Source organism: Python bivittatus, unplaced genomic scaffold (assembly GCF_059951505.1).
Source record: "Python bivittatus isolate LINGU-HERP-01145 unplaced genomic scaffold, Pbiv_v1 ctg000590_np1212, whole genome shotgun sequence".
Classification (NCBI taxonomy): domain Eukaryota; kingdom Metazoa; phylum Chordata; class Lepidosauria; order Squamata; family Pythonidae; genus Python; species Python bivittatus.
This window is the reverse complement of record NW_028277086.1, coordinates 8,936,092-8,963,362: the sequence shown is the minus strand read 5'-3', so window position 1 is coordinate 8,963,362 and position 27,271 is coordinate 8,936,092. Positions and strand designations below refer to the sequence as shown.

General features: G+C 39.9%; 2 protein-coding genes across 2 annotated transcripts in view; one reads left to right on the top strand and one right to left on the bottom strand.

Annotated features, from left to right (window-relative positions):
• Positions 1 to 27,271, top strand: part of TG (thyroglobulin) — a 141,063-nt gene that overhangs the window by 77,330 nt on the left and 36,462 nt on the right. Inside the window, exons 36-37 of the mRNA XM_088149267.1 lie at positions 2,188 to 2,347; positions 6,816 to 7,015. Coding sequence (XP_088005393.1) covers positions 2,188 to 2,347; positions 6,816 to 7,015 — 360 coding nt within the window. The remainder of the gene's footprint in view (positions 1 to 2,187; positions 2,348 to 6,815; positions 7,016 to 27,271) is intronic.
• Positions 7,112 to 26,457, bottom strand: SLA (Src like adaptor). The gene is made up of 8 exons (XM_007426109.4): positions 26,267 to 26,457; positions 23,373 to 23,476; positions 17,882 to 17,981; positions 13,140 to 13,226; positions 12,733 to 12,836; positions 12,402 to 12,533; positions 8,266 to 8,395; positions 7,112 to 7,631 (listed from the first exon to the last, which is right to left on the bottom strand). Exons 2-8 carry the CDS (start codon positions 23,434 to 23,436, stop codon positions 7,421 to 7,423), a joined length of 828 nt encoding a protein of 275 aa, XP_007426171.1. The 5' UTR covers positions 23,437 to 23,476; positions 26,267 to 26,457; the 3' UTR covers positions 7,112 to 7,420.

The window sequence follows — 27,271 nt, the reverse complement described above, 5'->3', positions numbered from 1 at the left end:
TTGGTGTGAAAAACAGTTCAATTGGGACCCGAAAGAGTTTCTTCAATCACATCCAGGGCCAGCTAAAATGTGAAGTGCAGTCAAATGCATATTTCACCCCACCATTTTTAAAAAATCAAAGCAGTTCTGAGAATTTGGGAGTGGGAAGAACAGCAGGGCATGGAATGGTGCGTGTCTGATGAAGTTGCTTCACATTCATGAATTTAATGTTTCTCGAACCTCAAACTCTTTAAACCACACTTTAGCTGAATGGAAACTGATACTAAGATTCACCTGTGCAGTGGGTGGAATGGAACATTAGCCCTGACCTATTGGAAACCCTGCAGCTTTTTCAAGAGCTAAAACAGAAGACATAGTCCTTTGGATCTGAAAGCAGAAAGGAGCTTCAGAGTGCACAGGGGTACAAACAGAGTGCCTCTTTAAAGCAGCTGCATCTTTCCCCAGGATTGCGTGACAGCCCTCTGTCAATTATCCCATGATCTCAGGAAAAGATAGGCTTGGTTTAAGAAGCCACAGACAGTTGCTACATTCATGTCCCTGCTCATTCTAAAGCTCCTTTATGCCTTCAGAAGTGAAGCTCAGCAAACCTGGCTAAGGTTTTCTGTTTTTGCTGTTGTCCATGATCCACCATTCAAGGGATTCAGTTCTGAACACTTGAAGTGGTTGTGGAGGAAAGAGAGAGGGAGGTGTTAACTGGATCTTCTGCTTTTTCCCCAACTTAACCAGATGAAGAGGGTTATTTTTTAATTTTGGAGAGAACGATTGCTTTGAAAAGATAGAGGGGGAAGACTGTGTTAGTCTGTGGCAACAAAACTGAACTCTGCTAACACCTTCAGAACTAAACAAATTTATTAGGGCATAATTGTATGCCTTCAAATGGAAATTCTTCATCTGTGGAGACAACCAGGATATATTTAAATTCCACACAAATGCAAGTCCTTGGCCATGAATTAGTGTGTCCCTTAGCAGATTCATCTCACACCAGAATCTCACTTTCTCTAGTAACCCCTTCAGAATTCAGTGGAGCACATGGGTTAGCAATCTTTTCAGGCCTTGGGGTTCACCATGCAATGCTGAATATGATCATTTAGGTCAGTGTTGTCCAAACGTGGCCACTTTAAGATGAGTGGACTTCAACTCCCCATGCTGGCTGGGGAATTCTGGGAGTTGAAGTCCACTCATCTTAAAGTGGCCATGTTTGGACAACACTGATCTAGGTAGAAAGAGAAAAGAACAGAAAGGAAAAGGAGGGAGGGAGGAGGAACAAGATTCCCATGTTCTTGTATGAGATTTCTTGCAAGCTGTCAGCATTCTCCTTACTGAAATTATGCAGTATGTAATTCTGAAATCTTATAAGGTGTCAGTGATTGGGTGTGTAGGATCTCCATGAATGTGTGGTCATAAATGGGAAAATTACAGACAAATGCCCTAGAGCTGGGGTGGGGGATAGCATCGTCCTCCCCACCATATTATTGTCTGTCTGTCTGTCTGTCTGTCTGTCTGTCTGTCTGTCTGTCTGTCTTTCTTTCTTTCTTTCTTTCTTTCTTTCTTTCTTTCTTTCTTTCTTTCTTTCTTTCTTTCTTTCTTTCTCTCTCTCTCTCTCTCTCTCTCTCTCTCTCTCTTTCTTTCTGTATTTTTATTAAAAATTTTAGAGAAAGAATATGAACAAAAAAAAATAAAATAAAAAGGTATTAAAAGAATAATACACAAACAGTAAAATACAAATATGGTAAGTAAACAAGGGATCAAGAATGTCATGGAAGTTTCACTTTTCCAAATTATCATTAATTACTCATGAATTATAAAGTACATTAGATCACTTTAAGAAAACTAGGAATCTCTGTTGTTTCAGTTAAAATTAGAACTCCCCCCAAAGTAGAAATTTTTGGCCTTGTTCAGATTTGGCCAAGTTAGTAATGCTAAGATAAGCGCAACATTCATGAACATGATTTATGGCTAACCTTCGTTCTCAATTGTCCTTCCACCTATAGCTTCTTTAACTGTATTAATTTTTAATTAATCTGAATTTTTAATTGTTTTAGTCTGGGCTGCCTGTGGGGTTGTATGTTTTAAATTGTTTTTATTGCTTTGTATTTGTATTTGTAAGCAGCCTCGGATCTATGGGAGTGGGCGGCTATAATAAATTTCAAACAACAGCAACAACTAATCTATCATTTATTGTGGCAGGCGGGGAATCTGCCAGTCCTGGTATTCTTCCACAACAGCATCGATGCTGATGATCAGGCAAAAAAGACAGTCCTTGATGGTTCCTACTTAGCCGGAGTTGGCAATCTCATTGTCGTAACTGCAAGTTACCGAGTTGGAGTTTTTGGCTTTTTTAGCACTGGTAAGTTGTAACCTCAGTTTGCAACCAGGACTTTTTAATGATGAAACCAGAATTATTCCAATTGGGTCTCGTGGATAAGGAATTAGGAAAGAAATATGGGAAATTAATATTGTACATGGCAGCTGCAGGGAGATTATTGTATGCAAGAAGTTGGAAAAGCAATGAAATACCTACAGTGGAAGATGGATTATAAAGTTAACTGAGCTTGCAGAAATGGGGAAGCCGTCCAGCTTGGTCAGAGAAAAACCGGCAAAGATCTTTTTAAAAGAATGGAAACATTACATGGATTTTTTTTTTTTTTTTGAAAGAAGAAAAGATCAAATTGATGATTTTAGGATTTGGGGACTGAAAAAACATGAAGAGGATGGGGAAAAGGTTAAGATGATAATTACTCGATAGAGTGAAGAGTGGAAGGCATAATTCTATGTTTTATTTTTTGTCATTCCTTTCTGTATTCTTTTTTCTTACTTTCTCTCTTTTTGTTTGTTCATTTTTACTGCATTGAAAAATTACATAAACCAGGACTTGGCAGAAAATGCAGCTTGTGTTGGACATGCTTGGATTCTTGCTTACGAAATGGATTTTGGTTTGGGGAAGGCTTCGAGAGGTATCCATAGGGTACGATCTAAAAAGGCAATATGGCAGCTGTGATAGTACAATCAAAGGTCCGCTTGTTTTTTATGTGCATCCATCAAATGCACAGAGATACTTCTGTTGGTCCCTTGGCCCAATCACTTCTTCTGTCTCCTGCAACTGAACACTATTTTTCCCAAGTCAGATGGGATGAGTTCATACAACAGCCTTAACAAGATCAGTTCCATTTTTCTTTTCTTTTCCTTTTTTTTTTTTAGCATGAGGTGAAAACTCGATCCACTTGCTAGGTCAGTGTATTTGTGCAAACCCAGAAAATGGCTGAATTAAGTAACTATGTCAGCAGCCATTGAACTGACTTTCAGGCAAACTATTTTCTCAGTGAATTGTCCTGAGTGATTGGTACAACATGGTGCATTTAATGTTGGATCAGGCTGCTGTGTGAGCCCATTTTAATGTGTCGAATGTCAGTTGCCGTTAGTGCGATGTGTTTTTGTTGATTTTGGTTATATTTTGACATTTTTAACCCTTCGTTAGCTGCCCAGAGGCACATGGCCAGTGGGAGCAATATAAACCAAAATAATAAATTTCAAAAAATTATACAATCCAGCACATTTATTGTGTGACTCTATATTTGTCTTTTGGGATCCCACATCAACAGCATACTCCCAGTTTCTGCAAGGTAGCACTTAAAAGTTTCCACATATATCACAGTATAAAATATAGTTTCACCTTGGTACTTTAAGGGATATTTGAATGGCAGGCCTCGCTGGTAGAATACCATCCATTTTAATTTTCCATAATGTCCCAAAGGAGTGCTGCTATGCCTCAGTTGTGCTGAAAAATTGCAGCATATTTTTAAGTAGTAGCTCATAGCCAGTTAGAACAGACCTCATTCCTTGTGGTGTGTCAGCTCTACAAAGTAGACCAGACTAAGAAACCCATGCCATATAGGTCAGGACTATTTTTATTGTAACAGCTATAGTACCAGAATCTTGCAAGTCTGAATGTGCTTCCCCTTTCCCCACTTTATCTTTGTGTGAACTAGGGAGGGGTTTGTCTGAGACTTTTTCTCAAGTTACTTTCTTGGCCCGGGCTCAAGCTCCTCTTATCCAGCCATTGCTTTAGTAGCCATTCTTCCTGTTGTCCTTCAAGGCCATTCCCTCTAGCCTCTGCATGGTGTCAGGCCAGATGCTGAAGTTCTGGCATATACTCCATCTTGCTGGATCATGACTCTGACCCACTTATCAGGAAGCCAGATTTTTTTTAAAGGAAAAAAGTGCTAAATCGCTTATGCATTTTCACGAGATTTTCCATTAGAGTCAGTGGAGAGAAAATGTGGCAGCAACGTGCTGTGCTTCAGCTCCTTTTTTCTTTCATTGCCTTTTCTTTCCTGCCAAGTTCAGCACGTGTGCTCATTTTCTAGAATGCCCTAGATTCGGTTCAGAGCTGATGTGCTGCCCCACCTCAGAGGTAAACCCAGATCTAATCTCTGTAAGCTGAGAGGCTAGAATAGATCCTACTTACTCAGATGATGTCGTTGTTTTTCACTCTTCCTTTTGAAGCCTTCTGAGGAATTTCTTATTTCTTCTTTCTTACTATACCCTTTTGTTAAAGAACATGTGCCAATAAGTTTAATAAGCTTAGTATAAGGATAACATGAAGAGAGACATAGAGAGAGATTGGTTTCAAAGGCTATAGAAGGATGTCCCCAACAAAGGTGGGGATAACATGTCTGATTTAGGTTTCTCTTTATTTTTAGGAAGAGTGGGGGATCTTTTCATTAAAAAAATGGGTTATTCATCCTAAAAGAAAGAGAAAGACACCATTGAGTCAAGTTTGATTCCTGGTAACTATGGACATGTCTATGTTGGTTTCTTGACAATATTATGGAGGTAGCCTATCATTCTCTTCTCCAGGGATATTTTTTTCAACTTCCTACAACTGAACAACAACAACAACAACCCTAGCCTATAGCCCTGGGAAGTCCTGGTGGTCTTCAGTTAAAGTACTAACCAGGTTGGACCCTGATAATCTTTGAAGATCCATCAGGGTCAGCTTGGCAGTATTTGCAGTGGCTTAATGCATGTAATTTAATCCTCTCCTCCCTCATCCAAAAAATGAAAAATGAACCTACCATAAATCAATGGTTTATCAGTCAACTGTGATAGTATAAACTTGGGAGAGGGTCTGGAGGCCATAAAAATGAAAATGGAGATCAGATGGGGCCTACAGACCATAAATTGTCAGTCCTTGATTCACATTGACTGTTAGCAGCTTTTCAGAACGTGCCCAGAATCATTCCCAATCTTCCCTATAGATGCCAGGGCTCTACTGGCATTGGTTTTCCATAGCAGGAGAAATTTTTTGCAGTACTTCATAAGGTCAAAAGACTGCAGAGAAGGGATGATCTTCCCTCATTCATCATAGTTTCCTCTTATATGTCTACCCCTAAATTAAATTGGGGAGAGTATGAAGGGAGATATTGTGCGCTTACATATTTTTGTATGCCATGTTATATCAAACATTGATTTGTTGTTTCTCCAATGCACGTGGCATGCACAGAATGACTTCTCTGCCTTTTTCATTTAAATTAATGACTCCAGTGGAATGGCCTGTAGAGAAATGAAGGAGTTGCAATATCTAGATATCTAGATGCAATATCTCTCCCTGCCAAGATTTAACTTGTAAAGCAATCAATAAGCTGGATGTTTGTAGATGATGAGATTCTCATAGTGTATACATCTGGAGGGCCCCAAGATGGCCACAGCTGGTCTAGAGTTTGCCAGAGGAGGCTGGAGTTTGGAACACCATGTTGCAAATGTATGGCCTTCTTTGCTAGTATTTTCATGGTAGATCACACGTCTCCTCATAATACCATAGACTAGTCTGGGAAGACCTCCAACTTTTTCCCCAAGTACAGGCAGCATTTTACCAGGGGACAGAAATCAGAAAATTTATTTGGATAGATCAAGCTTGGAGTTAATAAAATAAAATAAACTTGGAAAAGTTTCATAGTTGATAGAAATGGAGAACTATACGGAGAGAAAAAAGCATTCTGCTGTTCCTGTTACAAAAGTCAGGGCCTTGCAGATAGTGAATATTACTTAATATTACTTAGGCCACAATGGTCGGGGGAATAATTAATGTTCAAGATATGTCATCTCAGCATCCAAACATAAGTCACATGCTCCAAAGACCTGGATGAAAACAGATGTTGCAGAATAAACAGTGAACAGAGATAAAAGCTAGTGTATGATATCCTTCCCATTTCAGTGGGATTACCATTCAACTATTTTAAAGTGACCTAAAATTAGAGTTAAAAGCTTTTTGCTTCAGAACAGTGATCTAAAAGCAATGTAACAGCAGGATCATCCTAAGGAATTTCATCCCAGCACAATGTGCTTTGTTACTGCATGATAGTGATTGTACTCTGTGGTTAACAATCTTAATGACTGTTGCAAAGGATGGTCTAGCCAGTCACTGTTGGCAGAAATCTGCTTCAGCCCAAGATTTGGCTCCAGAGTTGAAACATGGTTCCTTCCTGCCCTTAAGAAGCTTTTTCTAACGTTCAGTCAGTTTGCCTTTTCATAACTTAGCTTTCTATAACTTCAGACCATTATTCCCTGTGTCCAACCTTGTGATCATAACTGTCCAAAACACACAGGAACAGAAATGCCTAAGGACAGAGTAGGAGCTAAGACAGTCTTCTTTCAACTGGTTGTCCTCCTGGAAATTCTTGATCTTCTAAGTGACCTCCTTTCTTTCCAGCTGAAGTGCTGCAAATTATTTTTATCACTTGTGCCAATGTACATGCCATTTCTTCCCTCCCTCCCTCCCTCCTTCCTTCCATTTATTTATCTGTTTGTTTGTGTAGGTTCCAGTGTCGCAAATGGAAATTGGGGTCTTTTGGATCAGGAAATGGCTCTAAAATGGATACAGAAGAACATTGCAATGTTTGGAGGAGACGCAGGACAGATAACGATTGGAGCTAATGAGAGGGGAGCGGACTTTATCAGCACTCACCTCCTTAAGAGAGCTTTGAATCCAATCCTCTTCAAGAGGGCACTATTGATGGTAAGTCCTATTTATTTTCAGATGAATAAGTATGTTGCAACTGAGATGGGCATGAAAAATAAGAATTCAGACATGTGTGTAAAAAAAAGTGTTCAATTGTTTAAAATATTTTAATATCATGAGAGATGTATATACATAAACACACCCACACCCACACATACATACATGTGCACGCATTTTCCAGTTTCATCAGAGGATCATACATTAATAAAGTTCATATCTTACAAAGGACCCCCATCTGTATAAATAAATATAAATATGGATATATTTGGGCATCTGTGAGATTGAAGATGAGATCTTCATTATCTAGAAATGATGTTGATGGTATTTCCAAGAGTGCAGAAAGATCCATCAAAGTGCTAATTCAGTTCCATCCTGGTAACTCCCAAGCTGGTTTTCTCAGATTCAGTCCTCATGATACATGAGATTGGGTTGGGGTGGGTGCTGGCTCCGATATATCATAGATTGGGTTTTCTTGGCCTTCTTTCGCACGAAAGAAGGATCTTCTTCCATAGTTAGGGCAAGGTAAGAAGCGATGCTGTTTCGGAGACCGTAGCTGAGGCCAGAGTCTTCCAATCTGAGCATGTCTACAATGTCATCGTCACACTCCTTTGGCCTTAGGGGAAAAGAAAGTGGCATAAAACTTCTGGATACAGAATAGAGTATTTCACTAGCTGTTTTGTTTAATGCTTCGCTAGATCGGTGGAAAACAGTAATAGGAGAAAGGCAGGTGGAATTTATCCAACTTCTTTGGGTTAACACAGTTGCCTGCTTCCGCCTGCTTCGTCCATATATGTTTGCTTTCTTTTACAGATTGATTCCCTACTTTCTTTTCTTTGTTTTTTTGAAAGCAATCTTTTTTACCTCTCCATGACTTCAGAGGAATAAACAGGTCACAAAATGCAAATTCCACAACTCCCCTTTCTGGCCTATATCCAGCACTTAGCAATCCTTTGAACAGGAAGCTTTCTATGCCTAGTTATAAGGACACGCATGTGTGACCCCAACCTCTTCTGGTTAACTTCCAAGGTGACCAGTGCCATCTGGCATACATCTCACTTAAATTAAGTCCTGACTGGCTCCAAAGCATTGTACAAGGCCTGGTACTAAGCAAGCTTGTGTTTATCATGTTGAATAGTTTATTTCCATTACAGAATTGAGAATTTAGGACTGTCCCACCTCAGACCTTTGTTCTACTTCCAGTTTGAAATAGATTATATCCAAAATCTCTTATCTCAGGCAAAAAGTACCTTTGCGTATGATTCCACCTGAATTTGTTACGCATCACCACGGGGGGCTCTTGATTCCTTCCTTCGTGCATGCTGGTGTGCTGGGTGAGGCAAGGCGTTGTGAGAACACAGCACAGGCCGTCGGCCACCTCTACAGATGGAAACAAAAGCAAAATGCACGCAACTCAACCTCTCGTTTGGGCTATTTATTGATACATTGCAGTTCCAAATCACCCTGCTATACTATAAATTCCAGAGGCATTTATAGTAAAAACACCTATAATCATCTTTTAAAAATACAGCAAGCACTTGTAGCAGGCTGTCCAGCCTTACACTTCCTGGAGGTTGCAGAAAAATAGAGTATTCTGCAAATTGAAGTCAACTTCCGGGATTACATGGGTGCGTCTAGGCATTTTTTTTTTCGGTAGCATTCTAGAAATTATTTCCCATTGCCTTCCTTCAGAGTCTTTTTTTGATTTCCCAGTCTAGCCTACATCCTTGGCATTTCCTGAATATCTGTCATCCAAGTATTATCCAGGTTCAGTCCTGCCTAGTTATTTTTTTCTTTTTTTTTAAGATTAGCCATGGTCAACTAGGTGTTGCTATCTCCTGTGGCCAGGGCAGTAGACCTCTCTAAAACTAGGAGTAATAAGTAACATCAATCATATAAAAGAAGAAGTGAATTAGAGCAAGGATACCCTTTGTCTCTGATGCTTGAGGAACTTTGATCTTTTGAATTCTTGAGCAAAGCAATCTGAGCCATGCCTCTTATTTAAATGTGTGGAACACCGCTGTAGAAATTGGTTTGAATTATTTTAATGAAAATTCATCACGTTTGCACTTCCAGCGCAAGTACATAAACAGAAACCAAATTTCAGAATTCACGTTTGTGCAAAATAGCGTGGCATAATTCTCCAATAAAAGTGTGTACAAGAAAGTATATAGAAGGTGCTTCATTGATTCATAAGCACCTTCTTATATATACCTTTTTGTACACCCTTTTATTCAAGTCTTTGGAACACCATTCCACTTGAGATCAGGTCGAGGGGTCAGGAAGTAGTTGAGTTTGTGAGCTGTGTGAATTTGTTCGTTGGTTCACCCTCAATAGCCATCTTTTTTTCTCCCTTTTTTTTTTTTTATTACATTGTTACTGTTTTTTTGTTCTATTGATATTTTTATTGTGTTATCAGCCCAGAGTCACGTTGCAAGATGGGCGGCTCTATACATTTAATAAAATAATAAATAAGGAAGTGCATATTCAAATATGCATACTATTTGACTGTTTAGGGTTGGTTTAATAGTGTACAAAATGCCACATCAGGGAAAGTTGCTTTGAAAGCTGCTTATATGGGGAAAGTTGCTAATACACTGTATTTATTTAGAGCAGTGTTTCTCAACCTTGGCAGCTTGAAGATGTGTGGACTTCAACTCCCAGAATTCCCCAGCCAGCCAGCAGACTGGCTGGGGAATTCTGGGAGTTGAAGTCCACACATCTTCAAGGTGCCAAGGTTAAGAAATACTGATCTAGAGAAATGTAAAAGGAAATGTATGCCCGTTCTTGGGCTTAACTTTTAAAATTAAACTCCTAAACTAACATAGAAATGAGTAAAGGTAAAGAAGTTAAAAATTTAGCAAATCTAAGAGATTTATTTATCTCTATTTCTATAGATGTAGTTCTCCAGTGAGAAATACATTTGAAAAAGAAGTTTTGATGGGAAAACGTACTGTATTTCAAAATATTTTTTTTTTCAGGAAAGGATATTTTAAACTCTTTAGGATAAAAAAAAAGTCAAATCCATAATTAAAATGACAGAAAATGTACATTTAAAATAAAAGCAGATGTAGGAAATAAAACAGACGAGAAGCAGACGTGAACAGGGAACAATTACTCCAGGCGTCATAATGTGCTTTAGAACTGGGCACTCCTCCCTAACACGCTTGCAAGAAATCATCTGGACTGCTTAAAGTGTACAAATGAGCTCTGAAGATTAACTACTATAGTTTTAGTAGCTACTCAGATGCTACAAGGAGGAATAAATGGTTTTTCCTTTCCCTACTCTTCTTTTTTTAAACACGCCTGGAGATAGGAGGATGTTGTCTCCATTGTGTTAAAAAAGAAACCCCAGAGCTTCAGACAATTTCCAAATGACAGTTTCATGTGTACATTTGAGTTGGCCTCCTGATTAAAAAATCAGTTTGGGTAATGGATTTGTCAGGGTGAACATGGAAAAAGCTAGCTATGCAAAACAGGTTAAAACTAAAATTAGTTGCAGGTTATCATATGACTTCCACTTTCACATCCTCTATTTTAAATTGTTTAAAAAAAGCAAAATGTTTTGAGATGAGTGATGGAGAAACAGATTACCATGGCGTCATTGGGCAATTAGAGTTTCTAATCCACTGGAGCGGTCTAAAATATAAGCATTGAGTACTGATATTTATCTACCATTGAGTGTGAAACCATACTTCCTTTTCCTTGATGTGAATCTTCGGCTTGCATTGTTTGTGAGAAATGGCTGGGTTGTTGTAGGCAAATCTTGTGGCTTCACACCATTTAAAATACATGCGATATTCGCATTAATTGGCAAACGTTAGCACAGTTTTGTCTTTGGATGTTCTATGGAAGTTTTCGTTTGATTTTTCATTCTTTTGTTCTGAGCTGTTGAACTTTTCCTGCACGGAGCTGATGGTGTCTTCTGATTGCAAGGATCTGAATGCACATCAGAGTGCTAAGACTATCTTAAATAATCTGAAATCATAGGAACAATGCTTGCAAAATTATGGCCTGTTCAAGGCCATTGTTGCCCTAGCACTGTCTTGACATGTGTTCAGAGAAAATACCAGTGGAAATGCTTTTCCACTTTACAATGAGTCATTTCTTTCTGATTGAATGTCTATCTATGTCCAATAGAACATATTGCTGCAGAACAAACTCTTTCACACACATACCCCATGGGAAAAGTGATGAAAGTTTTGGCAGTTTTTCTCAGGCTGGTTTTGAAGATGTCTTCAAGAGACAGTGTGTGAGTATTTGGGGAGGACGTTAGCTGTCTGGCCTCCTTTCTCCAAGCCTGATTGTGCAGAACTAATTAAGGAATATGAGTATTTGAATGCAGATGGCATCAACCTTCAGAGGACCTCTGAATGCAGATGCCATTCCTCCCAACATTTTGTCACTTTTAGATGGCTATTGAGCTGAAATGCACATCTCCATTGAAATGTTGCCACTGCTAGCCATGCATCACTATGATGCATGCACTGCCCTAAACCACAAGGTTTTTTGACATAGTGATTGGCTTCACACAGCACACTAGATTAGCTAATCTGATAATGGGTAGTTTGGGGGTATAATGTGGGAACCATGTTATTGCCTTAGCATGTGTATGAACCAAACCAATGTTAAGCTATGATATGGGGCATAGCATGTTTTCTGAGCCCAATCACCATGGCTTATTCATAAACCATGATTTAGCAAAAGGCATGGAAGTGACCTTAGAATAAGGCAAGATTCCTTTTGACTGTACCTAGCCTGGGAGCAATGGTACTATCAGCACAATATGGTTCACTGGTCCCATTTCTGTTTATTTATTTGTTTGTTTATTTGTTCAATTTTGTTGGCCATTGCTCTCTCTGAAGGAACTCATTGCTCCAAAGGCACATGCTTTTTCTTCCTTTTTCTATGGAGTCAGACTGAAGTCAACAAAAAGGCTTCATTAGCTACCAGGAATGTCATCTCCTAGCTTGACCTTTCTTGTTGTCTATCACTGTCACACCAAGAGCCTCCTTCTCCTCCAGCCAAACCAAATGTTCCAAAAAACAGCTTATGGTAGCTGCCAATGTTCAAGAGAACTATCAAAAGCAGTGGATTTTCTGGAGAGTGTTCACAGCCATCAAAACTCCCACTATCCACTTGGAAAATGTTTGCATTCTGTAGGGTAGTGTGGATTAAGAACATCCCCATATTATCTGCAGCATCATTCTACTTCTTTGTTTGCTGCAGGAGCGTTAGTGTGACTCTAAGGGGACAGATGAGTCATTTCTACACCCTAGGAATGACCAAATGCTGCAATGGGCAGGCAGTAGAAATCCTAGCCAGGATAACTTGACAAACTGTATTTCTAATCTTGGAAAAGAAGGCGATTGGGGCGTTCTCTTACCAGAGTAGTGGTTTACGAGGTCCTCAAGGCACTGAAATGTTTGCCGAGGGGAGATATAATACCAATTGTTTGGCAAGCGGAAGATTCTGTAATGTTTCACGTCCACATGCCGGACTGACAACGAATAAAAACCTGGAGGAAAAGAGAAGTTGCAATAGTTAAATCAAACACCCAAAGAGCCACCCTTAGATGTTGAGCTCTAATTCCTATCTGCCCCAGGCAGCCTGGCCAACGATGAGAGTTGCGGCTCAGGTGCATAGAGAAAGCCACTCATTCCTCATCCTGGCTTATGGGAAAGCAGATCAGGGTTCCCTAACTGGCTTTTTCTTACCATTCGTCGTTTCACTTTTTCTAATCATGAAGGAGCCAACTTTGTTATTCGGAAGGAGCAGAAGTTCTTCGGCTTTTTCTCTGCCTATACCTTCAAATAACCAGCTGCAGGAAGAACAAAGGAGAAATATGTCAGAATTATGCAGGGGGAAAGGAAACCAGTTTTGCTCACCAACGTGCACAATAAGCTCAGGAAATCCAGTTAAGGTGTCTATGGAAATATTCTTTATTTTTTTACAAAGCTGGATTTCCCATCCAGTAGCTGATTGCTAGTTATTAGAGAGAGAGTGGAAAATGTAATTGATGTACGTGTCACACTCATATAAATATGACTATAGAAGTGGGCATTTTCAACATGTGCGTGTACTTGTCTGTGTAAGCACAGCTATGCATGGGGAAATTCCTTACCCGTGGTAAACTCTGGCAACACATTTTTCCGGAATATAATTTTCTTTTCCTGTAGTGAGGGAGCAAGCTTTCCACCAGGCACCCTCGCTGCAAAAGTGAAAAGAGGAAGCAGCTGTCATAGGCATGGCAAAAACAGTCACCATGAACAAACTGTGTTAGAACTGGTCTCAACAGCAACCCCCCGGGCCGTCAGCCATGAGAATGCAGATGAAGGTTCATCAACAGTGAATTGGGTGGACTTCCCCTTTCTACCTGAGGGTGGTGGTTGTTAGTTTTTTAATGAAACTTTTTGACTTAAAAGTTAATCAGGCTTCCTGTTTCCAGATGAGGTAATGTCTCTCCTCCCACCCCATCCAGAAAAACATTGGCATCCAGAAATACGTTCCCATCAAACTCTTGGTTTCTGCCACTGAGATGCAATGTACAGCTCAGTTTTCGGTCTCAAAGGAAGTTTTCTTCCCTGTGATAAATCTTAGAAGTTTTTAATTGTTTTGTCTTACATCAGCTTTCTCCAACTGAGTGCCCCCCTAGGGCCATGCAAAAGTCCAAGTGGATGCTTCAGTTTGATGAAAGTTCATGCAAAGCATCTCTTCAGAAAAACATGGTCCCTCTTCTAAAAGCAAGGGCCTGTCCAAGACATTTCTGCAGAGATGCAGTGCATATACAGAAATCCCTTCTAGTTTCAAGGCCTTTTAGACAAGGCCCTTAAAGTGTCTCAAGGAGATAAATCGTCTGATCTCAGTATCCCTAATGACTAACCTATGTGGCCAAAGGTTCATTTAGGTTGTAGATAATGGGACTTGAAATCCAACACATCCTGGAGGACAACCAGTTGAAGAAGTTGCCTTAGCTCTTACTCTGTCCTTAAGCATTTCCACTCCCTTCTTCATAGTGCATGTTATGGACAGAATTGTTCATAGGGCAATGATTTAACTTTATGTGTCAATAGTGAATTAAACCATTAGATGTTTTGAAAAGGGCGTGTGATGGTTATGAGGCTATGCAACCAAGCCCTGCTATGATACACAAATTGGAAGCGCCTTCTGCAAGTGTGAAGAGCCTCCCTCTGCATGCACTTCTCTTTCATGCTCTGGGTTTTCCATCTGAGGCAATCCCATCTCGTTCAGAGGAGCTTCTTTGCATATGCAAACTAAGCCCCTCCGATCGTTTTTGTCCTCCCAGTGAGATTGAGCAGCGTGGGTGAACTCCAGGTCCCCTCGGTGTCATCTATCGGGACCTAGGCAGCACACTTTCTCTGTTGCAATGCCTGCGCTCTGGAACAGCGTTCCCCCAGAGATTTGTGTGGCCCCAAATCTGCAGCTGTTCCAGAAGTCATTAAAAACATAGCTTTGCTCCCAGCCTGGAGCTAAAATGGATGCTGAGCCTTTGTTAGTTTTGCTGGTTTGGGTTGTTTGGTTGTTTTACTCTTCTGGATGCACATGTTTTTTTCATTGTGTGTGTGTGTGTGTGTTTCCTTTGTGTGCATTGTAAGCCATAAAATAGACGAGGTGTGCACTAGCCCTACAGTCTGGAATATTGATGCAGTCTTGTGGCTGTTCTTTAATTCGATACGTGATTTTTTTTTAGGAAGTTTAGCACCTTTTAAAACAGTCCTAGGAGCACCTTGGTTTTTTAAACTTGGTTGAACCTATTCTTTCCCTACCTCTCCACCCCGATGCCTGGAACTGACATCTGACAGTTATACAAGAGACTATGTTGCAAAATGTAATCCATGACATAGAAATGCCAGGGTGATAAAATAAACAGATGGTATGTTGCCCTTCACAGAACGAAACAAATTGTACAGCAAACTGAGTAGCATCATAGTTAAGGTGTTGGACCACAATGCTGGCTGGGGAATTCTGGGAGTTGAAGTCCACCTGTCTTAAAGTTGACCTGGTTGAGAAACACTGTCATAGGGTGTTTTTGTGGGGAAAAGTGTGAGAACAGTGTGCTATGTTCACCTTGAACTTCTGAAGGAAAGATGGGGTATAAACCTAACCAATAAGTAAGTAAAAAATAATAAAAGAGCAGGCAGAAAGATATAAAATATCGTAATAAAGCATTTAAAAGTAATAAAGCAAATAAAGTAATAAAGCATTTTAAAATTAAGGAGTAGAATCACAGAGTCAGAAAGCACTTTGGATGCTTCTAGTCCCAGAAGCTAGATGTGGAATATATCCCGTGATTTGGGTCCCCCCCCCCGAAAACTTTTCCAGTTGCCTTAAACTGACTGAGACAGGCATATTTATCATAGTATTTAGGAGGTAAAATTAAGGAACTATTGTTAGTTTTACAGGCTTTATAAATATCTCCGAAACAATTGGTCAACGCGTCTGAACTGAAATCTCCAATGAGGTGGAAACATTCTATAAAATGTGCCTAATATGATTTATATGTCTGACTGAAAGCCATCAACTTTACTTTGGGAAGGATGTATAAATATCATGTTTAGGAGGACCCAGAAACATAGATTAGATGAAGGCAGTAACGGGGGAACGTACTAATTTTAGCAAATCCCAGAACTGTAGGGTCTGTGTGCGTTAGTCAGAGTTTTGAACCTTTTGACCCACAATATCATCATGGAAATGTAAGAGCAGGCGCTTAAAGGACGTATGATGGATCCCATTTCTGTCATTCGCCTAATAGGAAACAGCGATGTGGTTTGATGCCCTACAGCTGGAGAGGGCCACAGCTGTATTCTGCAAGCTCTCATAACATTTGTAATGTAGGCCAGAGCAGAGCCTAACAGGAAGAGGGACGTTCCATCATGCCTTGACTGTCACATTCGTCAGTTATGAGCTCAGAGGCTTGACTGGTACACACGAGGTGCACTGCAGCAAAAAATATTTATTTTTGGCCTGGTTTATGAAAAAACAATCCACCAACAGCATTCCTAGTCACCTGCTTTGAAACACCTGAGTGGAGAAAAACGGGTGCTTTCCTGGCAATTTACACAAGGGTGATGGACTGTTTCCTATTTGCACACAGGAAAGATGACTTTCGCCCCCTTGTCTGTTTCTAATATAGAAGAAAAGAGGAGGGAAATTTGTTGGAAATCACCTATACTAATTGCCATTTGTGGTGTTAGGAAAGAAGACATTTTCCTTCCTGATCCAGTAATCTAGAACCCAGGGGATCTCTATGGGCTTTCCATAAAATGTATGATTTAGTTCCTTTTTTGTACACCTGGGAATTATTTGGGCCCCTTTTCTGTTCCCATCAATTCTTCATGCTCCAGGTGTCTCCTGCAGGTGGCTTCTGTGGAATATACATGGATTCTAGGAAGGCTTATCTCTGAAATGGCTTTTGGCAAAAGGTCTTCTGCTGGACCATAATAGATTCATGTAGCAGGAATGGCAGGCAACAGAAATGCTCCAGCCAACCATATTGGCTGGGGGTTGCTCTGTTAATTTTCCACGATGAGAGACAAAAGGTTTTTCCTCACTTGCACTTAATCATGACACAAATGTGTCCTGGCAACCTCTTCTTTTCTGCAGTGTCGCCACAATTCTGCCTTCATCTTGTTCTCAGCCTGTGGTGCAGGCTTAGGTGTTCTGGTGTTAAAGCTACACATTAACATAAACTATACATTTATTCTGACATCATCCAAGGGCATCTGCAGTTGTGTCAAATCTAATATGTTGTTATTATTATTATTATTGTTGGCCACATAGTCAGCTAGATGTTTAGACTGGATTTGGCATTTTTATCCACCTATTGAGTCCTTCCCAAGGAACTGGGATAGGCAGATGTTTAATGGTGTTAAAGGTATTGTCGTGGGATATAAGCTGTTACAAGTATCATTATCATCATCTTCATCATCATCTTGGAGGGAAATCTTGGGAGTACTGAGATTTGAAACAGAGGCAGTAAAATCAGGATGGGAATTGGCAGTGGAGACAGGACATCTCATGCCTATAGAGTTATCTGTTGATTTGAGATTGCGTGGAGAGGACTTCAGCTCAATGACCCTACATTTGGCACGATTTGGGAGAATCGAATGGCAGCTAGCCATCTAAAATTACTGTTTTCACAGGGAGAACTGGGTCACTGATGAATATTGAGGTACTGGCAACTTTTTGATTCCATGGAAGCTCATTAGAGGCTGTTCACTAAGAACTGTAGTAATGGCAAAAAAAAAGAGTCCTGAAATACAGGTCCAGATTTAGAGTAGACCTACTGAAATTACTGTTAGTAATTGTCTTACTGATTTCAAGGGGGCAACTAAATCCAGGCCTAATTTGTCCATCTCTGCCACGTCCCCACCAACCATCCAGAGATAAAATAGGGAAGCAATTTTGTGACAACTTCTCACAACAAAAGTTATTGACTCTCTCCCACCTCTCTAAACTCCTACTAAATTATATGAGAAATTATGCTGCAGTAATTCTTGGGTTCAGAAAAATAGCCTTTTAAAATTATTTGTTAGGTTTGCAAATAACAAAAGTGGGGTGGTTGTAGAATACTAAAAATGATATGGAAGAATATTAAAATTGCATTTACAAAATTCTTAACATCATTTACTGGAGTTGAGGGGGGAGGATTTTTCCCACATGTTCTTGGCGGGGATAGATAGATGGAGCTGAAAGCCTCAAACAGTTAGAAATCTATTCCTCCAAAGATAACATCTGCTCTAAAAATATATAACATAATGCAACATAGTCAGAATCATAAAAGAAGAATAGCAAACGGCAACACAAATGTTTTAAAGCCTTAAAAAAAAAAAGATGCATACTTACTCTGATATCACACGTAGTTTCTCCCCAACTTGAAATACAGGCTGGCTTATATCCGGTGTAGGATAGTCATAAAGAACAGCAAGAAAATCACTTCTGTGACCTGCAGAATTGATCAATCAGTCAGTCAGTCGGTCAGTCAGTCAATCAATCAATTAATGCAATGCAAAGTGTGGTTGCTTGAGTCTGATTAACATGTTCTACAAAATAAGAGCATAAGAAGATCCCTGAAGTGTGGGATGTTAGGAGGCATCTAGTCCGATATTCTGTGAGATTTGATAGCTACCCAGACGCATTCAAGCACCTCACAAGGAAGGGTTGGAGGAGATCATCCTTTTCAACTGTGATCTCCCAGCAGCTAGTATTCATGGAGGGCTAAACTTCCATTGAAGCCACAGCCACTGATAGCCTACCCTCCATAACATTTTCTAGTCCACTTTGACAGCCATCCAAAGTGATTCCCTTCACTATAGCTGGTGGCAACCCATCCCTTAGTTTATTTTGAGTAAAGAAAGTTTTTCCTTCAGTCGATCATGCACCCTGTGTTTGGCTTCAGCCAGTGAGTCTGAGGTCTAATCTTAGGAGAAAGTGAAAAAAGTTTCTGCCTCCCCTTTGGCATCTTCTGCATGATGTGGTATCATGGAGTCCTTGGTGCTCTCTGAGCTTGGTTGTTTGCTTGCAGACATTTCATTACCCTATGTAGCATCATCAGTGCTAGTGAGTGTGGGGTTTGCCCCCGTTTATCTATAGTAGCTTGCCCAGCCTGTGTTGGAGAGGGGGGGGGGTTTCCCTTGGTAGTTGATTTTCTGCTTGATTGTTTGCCTGGTGTTAATCCCTGCTTATCTGGGTGTGGGCTGCTGGAGATGATGTGTTCTGGTCTTTTTGTTTCCTTCTTAGCTTTTTTATTGTCTCTTTTGAATGGGGTGTAAATGTGGTTTATGTGTCTATCAGTGGCTAAAAGACACCTAGAGATAAACCACATTTATTAGGACTGCCAATTTTATCTCTATCCTTGGATCTATTTATTTTCTCTTTATTTAAGATTATTGCATGTTGTAATTTTAAATTGATTTTAACCGTTTTGTAAACCACCCAGAGTCATTTCAACCAGATGGGTGGTGACAAATTTGATATGTAAATAAATAAATTTATAAACTTACACACCATATGGAGATAAATCCCGTGATTTCTGGCTGCTTCTAATTAGGCTAGTATGATTACCACATCAAGTACACTAATGTTTTGCAATAAATCTTATTTTCCTTACTTCGCTATAACGATGTGTGTTAATAAAGCGTACTAATAATTGAATGTGTAACCTAAGTGCAATAAAAAGGCGTGATAAAAATAATCAGTAATAATCAGTGAAAATTCCTCTTATGTCAGATATTACTCATATTTTGACTGCTAATAGGAAGTGTTGGCCTGTACCTAGCCTGAGGTGGTGCTAGGCCGGAAAAGATTTTGTAAAGGGACGTTGGGTTGAAAAATAAAAGATTAGGTAAAATTGCTGTAATTGATTAATTACGCCCAGGACCTGTTACAGTTAAAAACTACAGAACATGCAAAATAAACTACCACACGTATTTTTGGGGTAGATTCTGTGGATTGCATCAGCATTACTGCTTTTTTCTATTTACTCATTTTTAACATATTATATTCTGTTCTTGTTTTGAAATTTTGTTAACCGCTTTAAGTACTGAGTACAGCAGGGTATAAATCAATCAAGGAAATATAAGATAGGGACTGACACATTGTCTTGAAGTCTTGAATTAACTATGTCCATTGAATAGTGCTAATTTCCAAGTTTCCTTTGGACTGAAGGAGGCCATCCCATTGGGTCCACTAAAAGACCTAATAGAGTGTTGTAAACACCCATTTTAACACTTTATTTCAATCAATCAATCAATCAATCAATCGATCAAATCTATATTACGGTCATAGGCCTGCATAAGCACTTTATTTAGAGGTAAGACGTTAAGCGGTGCTAGAATGCTATAGCTGAAGTGCAAGAGAAACAATAGAAGAACGTATTTCGCCTACGTATTTCTTAATTTTCATGCTATACTAACTGTTTTTGCACAAGGTGCTTATGCAAAACAGGGGGACGCATTTTCACAACATGCTAGACTTTGTTAGTTTTAACCTTGTTTAATGTGCACTTGGCTTAATCTGTTGTGGCACCCAGCCATTTGGCTAGCTTATGGTCCAGTGTACTGGGAGAATCCAGAAAATGGACCATATAACAGAAGTGAATGCATTCTGTTGTGTCCTTGTTCCATAGCAACTGCTTAGAACAGTAAATATCATTAAGTTGATTAAAAGAGACTGCATTTGTAGAGAACATTGTCTTGGGCCGTTATGTTCCAATCACAAGATAGCAAGCTGATTTTATTAGCACACTGTTATCTTGTTAAGGATACAAGATTAAATTTAGATTTTAAAATGGTGCCATGGAAAATGAAAAACCACAAGAAGGCAGAAAAATCAAGGTCATCTTCCTGTTCAGTTAGGCTGTTAGGTCAAGTCCCTCTTGGCTTGACTTCAGCCACTATTATTAATGCAAAAAAACAAGGGCACTCTTATCATAAGGAGGAAAATTAAAATTACAGCATTTACTTCCTTTTGCATATTTAAGGTGGGAAAAGAATTAAGATCGGGCAGAATGATTGTATCTCAGTGCTTTGCTTACAGAACTTTGGATTTCGTGCTTGTTCTTGCTGAAAAAATCTGAGAAGGAAAGCTCTCAGCTTAGCTTGCAGCAGAGCAGATGGAGATCAAGCGGTCCATATATGGGGCCTATCCTGCCTCAGAAGTACAATGAGAATTTGGCAAGCAGAAGGTTTGGAGTACGGCTCTTGGCATCACAAACATTTATTAGTTGGTTAGGTTGGGGAAGATGGGCCTCCAGGGCTAAATGTCAGGATAAATATTGCCCATTGTACCAGAGATTGTTACAGATGACATATGAAGGGTAGCAGGAGGTCTAAACTGCAAAGCTGGTGCTAGCTTGGCTTCACATAAAACATTTTATGGAGTTTTATTACTCTGCAGAGTGCTGAGCCTGTGTTGAGCTCCTACATAGATTGACTTCAACTTGCCCTCCAGTGTCTCCACTTATCCACCTGCCATGCCTGGGGAAGTTCAGCCACTCACAATTCTAAACCATCTTGGTTTCTATGTATGGCAATCAGATCCTTCCAGTAGATCCTGAGGAACAACAGCAGGAATTGTCCTGCTTGTAGATTACTCAGGGACATTTGGCTGTCTCCTGGAGATCTAGAAAAGATGTTATTCCTCCCTGCCCCCACCCCATTTAAGGGCCAGAAAGTAATGCTTTATCTGTAGGTGATAGTATAGCTGGCATCGATTCATGGTTCAAGCCAGTTATACTCCTTTCAAAGAGATTCTACTTCTCTCACCCCTTCTCAGGGAGTACGTCTAAGGGAATAAATGCTCAGCTCTCTGCAGCTGCTAAAATTGCTCAGTCTTTGTTCACCTCTCTTGAGTTACCCACTTAATATTTTCCCTATAAATAGTATTTTGCTCAGACTTCAGGGTTTCTTGAAGACTTCTGATGAATCTGTTTTGCATATACATAGGAGTCATCTGTCAGAGAATTGAATTGGCTATTAGCATATTTGTACTAGACTGAAACAAGAAAACTGATAAGGGTAAAAGGGAGAAGAGGTGATCTGAAAGGTGTAACATGTTGAAAGAAAATTGCCAAGAAAAATAAGCTATGGTCATGCACCGTATCCATGATGATAGAAGCTTGTGGAAAAGGAGAGTACCGTTTTGTCCCGCTACCATAAAGATGTGCGGTCTCATGTAGAATCTCATAAATCAATCTGTTTGTACTATAAGTAGAATAGCTACAACTACAACTCTAACAATATGTTACATGGATAAGATGCGTATGGGGAAGATATAGGAAAGACAGGAAGGAAAATATGGCTCTGTCCTTAAATAGTTAAGCAGTCAAGAAAGACACGGCCTAAGTACAAACTGGATCTGATCATCTCATTAGAAATAATAAAAAGAAAAGATATTTGTTCTTTTGACTGAAGACATATTTTAAAAGAACAATCTCTAATAGTCTTATCAAGTATTATCAGACTTAAATGCTGAAAAAAAGTTAAAAAATTAAAAAGACTTAGCTTTAGAACATAAAATGATTGACTGACCAATAGATGCAATGAAGATACAAAGTAGATGTAGCTCTAACTAGTTGAAAATTGGTGAGGAGGGAAAACTTAGTGGGCCCCATAATTCATTCCAAGAAATTTACAACTTCTTTATGCAAACTGGAGGAGTTGTTTGCTGAAAACAGCATTTTTGTATGTTTTAATTACAATTTACAGTTAAAAATTGAATATCAAATCCTTAATTTAGGGGAAACTGTGTACATAAATGTGTACAGTAGTAGAAAGTGCTCAAGTATACAGTAGGAGACAAAATTGCTTTCAGATATGCTTACATTTGGGGAAAGATGCACACAAAGATATATGAATTTTCACAAAGTTAAAAAAAAAAACCCTAATGTAAAAACTGGAAAGAACAAACTTAAATTGGGTTCTCTTTTAGTCTGACTCCATTTTCTGCCTCCTGACGATTTCAGTCAAAAAGTAAAAACAGCCTTCTAAAACAGCATCTTATTACTCATTAATCTATCCATTTATTCATTTTGATGGTCTTCCTTTCCTTTCAACTGAATGCTTAACATAGCTAGCAATATTTTTTTTGAAAGAAAACAATAATATACAATTAAATGAAATATAAAATGGAGATACTTAAATGAAGAAACACTGAAGTCACTAAATGGGCTATCACAAAGGGTACAGGTGAACTAAACTTCAGGGGCTAGTGCAGAGATTTCCTAGGGATAGTCTTGGAAAAGGAAGTTTTTGGGGTAAATTGTTTCAAAACTGTTGGGATCTGGTGGATCAGAGATATACAGGGAAATCATGAAGTTGGTTGTAGGTAGAAATTTAAGCCTGGTAGATACAAGTCAAAAGAATTATAGGCAGGCAAGTTGGTGGAATATGACATGCAAGCAGTTGAGTAAGATGGAAGAAGAAGAGAGAGTTCTTGGTCTTCTTTCCTTCTTCCCCAGTATAAGAAGGAAGCAATTTCTCAGAAGAGGAACCCAAATTCCAGCAACTCAACATAAATATGGGCTTGTCTGGCAGAAAGAGGGGACTGTGCAGAAAGGAATGGTGCAGAATTAAAATGACAGCTTCCTTGCTCAGCTGCCTATCACATAACAGTCTGAAACACCAACTGAAGAGGACATTGGGGCAGAGGCCAGAAACGGGACTACTAGAACCCCAACATTTGGTGCACTGCCAAGCACTGATGCCAACTATGATCTCATGTGAACTTGTGGACTGGTTGTCCACAAGAACATATATGTCTAGTTATCATTCGATTTCTGTACTTTTCCTTCCCCTCCTACGTCCTGAATCGTAGTTTTTTTTTTAAAAACACCTACCTGATTGCCAAGATGTACTCTTCACTTCAGGTGCAGTTTTCAGTGTTTTGACAACATTCCCCATTGTTCTTCTCTTGGCTTCCTTCCAAGTGCTTTTTTCAGAACTAGGTAAAGCAAATATGAAAAGTTCAAGTCCAAAAGTGCTCTTGTCAACACAAAGATAGCGACGTCTGGAAAGATGAGGAAAGTATATACAAACTTTGCATTTTTTTAGTATTTGACACTTTGCATAAACATGCATATATTTGTTGAAATTCTCACAACTTTTGTCAAGCTATCACAATGGTGGCAACAAAGAACTGTTGTATGAAACTATGTCGTCCACTGATGATGGCATGGAACATCAGATTTTGAAGATAATTTTTTTCAAACTTGGCATATGAATACTGTATTCATAATTTTGTAGGATAGATATAAAGTTTATGGTCCAGTATCTATCTACACACACACACACACGCACGTACACACGGGAGGGTTCAGGTTTACAAGGCAATTGTGATGTTACAGTGACCTAAATAAGGATGAATGCATTCTCCATATGTCAACTTTTGAAAAATTCTGTTTTTGAACAAGACCCATCTAACTGCTCATGTACGTAGGGCACCTGTATAATGCATCCAGGAGAGATGTCTGCTGTGGGACCCCTGAAGAAGGTCAAATCCCCAGTTTGGAGATGGAATATTGGTCTTGTTACAAGAAGGCAGATTCTGGTGGAATGATGGGGGGGGGAATTAACAATAAGAGCAGGTGGAAATCAATTATTTAAGGAATAGATGAATTCCCTTTGCTGGCCATTTTCAAGCCAAGACTGGATAAGCATTTATTGGAGATGTATTAATTTGGAGTTCTACATTCAGCAGGGAATTGAACTTGATCACTGAAATGCCTTCTTCCAACTCTATGATCTCTGGGAAATCCATGAAGTAGGTGAAGTCCCTAGAATCCTGCAGGAGATTTCAGCAGGAACCAGACATGCTTCTCCAAAGCCCAGATATTTAAAAATCACATAAGTTCCCGAGAGAGCTGTACTTCTACACAAACGAGTTTGTTAAATTTGTCTTCTCTACCTCTTCTCCTCCCATATTTTAAAACTCTATGCAGGGGTAATCCAAATTATGTTGCAGTAAAGAAGAGAGGTTTAATACTGACCTCTTTTTCCTGGGGAAATGGGGGGGGGGGGGAGAAAAAGTAAACTTCTAAAGGTCAAGACTGTGACATGAAATTGCCTTTAATGTCTTTCATTCCGGAATCTTGGGCTCATGTGGCCTTGCTAGGAGATGTTTGTGTTTATTTGGTTTAGCACATTTATTGAAGGGTTTCTTAATTTAGTTCTGAAAAGGAAACGAACACACTCACTTTTCTGTTCGTGTGTGTTTTCCTGCTCTCGCACACATATAAGTGTTAAATTACATTTGAGTCAATTCTGACACTGGTAATTCGTTTGTAAAGTTTGGGTTCATTATTTCCTGCAGTGTCAGTCAACTCCCACAATTGTTCCCGAATTAACCCGAAGACAGTGTTGAAGGCAATTCAAGAGAATTTGGAGGCTCATGATATGTGCAAACTTCACCCCCATTTTGCTTCTGATAAGCAGGTTAGGCAGAGATTGCTGCTGTTGTTTTTCCACAAGAATTTTAAAAATTGATAAAAGGTAATGTGAAGAAAAAGAAAAGTGTGTGTGTGTGTGTGTGTGTGTGTTGCCTTCTGCCTCTCTGAAAAACAAGCCGCCCCCTCCTTGTCAATCCACCCCCAAAATTTTCTGCCCTGACTTAGGGCCAAATTGAGCCTGAGACAGACAACCATATTTGCAATCCATTTTCCACACCGTCCATACGCAATAGACATTTCTTTTGGGGGTTGCCTTCGAGTCATTATTGACTCCTGGCAACTGCCTGGACAAGTCCCTGCAGTTTTCTTGGCAAGGTTTCAGTAGTGGTTTACCCTGGCCTCCTTCTTCCTAGGGCTGAGAGAAAGTGACTGGCCCAAGATCAGCCAATTGGCTTGGTGCCTAAGGTAGGACTAGAACTCATGGATTCCCAGTTTCTTGCCTGATGCCTTAACCACTACATCAAACTGACTCTCAATAAACTTACAGGTCAACTGTTTACAGCATATTTGGGTAGGCCTTTGAATGTTGCCTTTAGGATTCCACACACCCTCTCTTCCTCCAAGCAAGCCCACTCTCTCTTTACTATTTCTACCACTGCCTCTTTATTTATTTTGTTTAAAAAGAAAATGCCACTCTTCCAAGTGAAGTTTCCCCAGGGGTGCTTCCATAAGTACAGACCACTTGTCCTCTGAATCCAATCTCATCACCTCCCGATGGAAGGCAAGGTGACAGTGTGCTTCCATTTCTCCTCTATGGCCACTGCCTGCTTGTTCAAGGAGGACAGGTAAACAGATACTAGCAGTCAGAAGAGGAACAGCTGGTCCGGGAGGCTTCTGTGGTTACAAATGGCCTTCCCATAGAAGTGTGGATGTTGGCAAGTACCCGGAGATGCCAATCTCTTTGTGTTCACAGTGAAAACAGGCACGGAGGTAGGTGCCTTACTTTTCTGTTCTCTATTGTTGCAAACACTTTTCCTTTAGCCCAGGTACAAGAAAGGACATATTTGAACTGTTGGGACGGAGCAGAATTCTGTCCCCTTCGCCTGTGGAATCCGCTTGGATGAAAAAGCACATTCCTGCATCTCTGGCTGCTTTGGATGAGCAGAACCAACTACAGATGCAGGTCAGATCCATAAATGTATGCATGACCCTAAAGGATTACTTAAGGCCTGAACTCTTTTTAGAGATAAATCCTTTCCAGCTTCCTTGGACTGAGCAAGGGGCCCTTGTGTTGCTGAGCAGAGGGGGAATCTGTCTACCTGGAGATGGATAAGATTGATCCTTACCTTGCCTTCAGATGCCAACCATTGTGTCTTCTTTTCAATTTTTCTCTTGCTCTCTTTACCCCTGAGATCCAACTGTCCAACAGTGTGAAAAGGCTAGAAAGAACTGCAGCTCCAGATCTGATGACAGCTGACCCAAAAATAAGGCTTTGGGGAAGCTCAGCCTATCTTTTAGCACAGCACTGGTTAAACAAACCACATACTTCCTCTTAGAAATAAGGAAGGCTTCGGTGTTCTTGCAAAAGATGTGGTTCCTGTTGCTCGCAGTTGAGGAGGATGGCTAAGGAGGAGGTGGTTTCGGAGGAGGGTAGGACTGTTGATGAGGTCATTTCACGTACTTTTGGGTGACTGTGCGGTGAGTGACAGATGCGGCTGTGAGAAAAGCAAAGTACTGAGCCTTTCCGTGCAGGCACCTCTTCTTATAGGATGAACCACATATGGCCCTCACTTGTTTATATTGCTGATATATTTATAAAGTTGGTTGGTTTCCACTTGCTAACTCAGTGTGGCAGGCTGCATCAGGATGCTAAGTGAAAAGCAGATCCAAGTGCTCACAGGGTAAGTGGTGTGGGACAAGCACTTGAACCCAAAAGACTCAGGAGAAGAAGTCAGGCAGACATGGACAACTGAGACTAAAACTCAGATGGTAGAAGCTAACCCCAATTTTTTAACATCATAGGTGCCTTGTAGTGCACTCTCTGCCCTAGAACTCTCCTCAGTATAGATTCAAAAGTCTTCTTCTGCTCCAGGCCTGACAACTGTCCGTTCTTTAGAAATCATTTTACAAGAAATTTAGAGATTATGAAAAACGTAGATAACTTTTTGGCTAAGAGAACTGACTCAACTCTGCTGGGTCAGCTGCCAACCAGCATGACTAGGGGGCTGCTGATTGGAAGTAACGGGAATTGTAGTTCCTATGTTAGAAGGTTGCCCAATTGTAGAAAGCTAGACTAATGGGATATGACAAGATAGCACGTTACAGGGCACCCAAAAGGGGAGAGAAGTCTT

Bases quoted from the DNA above. Each gene is read 5' to 3' on its own strand.
- SLA (XM_007426109.4), bottom strand. From the start codon at position 23,436: ATGGGGAATGTTGTCAAAACACTGAAAACTGCACCTGAAGTGAAGAGT. The intron at 17,982-23,372 runs GTAGGTGTTTTT...TCAATTCTGCAG, and splicing joins GAGTACATCTTGGCAATCAG to GTCACAGAAGTGATTTTCTT. The intron at 12,534-12,732 runs GTAAGAAAAAGC...CTTTTCCTCCAG, and splicing joins AAAAAGTGAAACGACGAATG to GTTTTTATTCGTTGTCAGTC.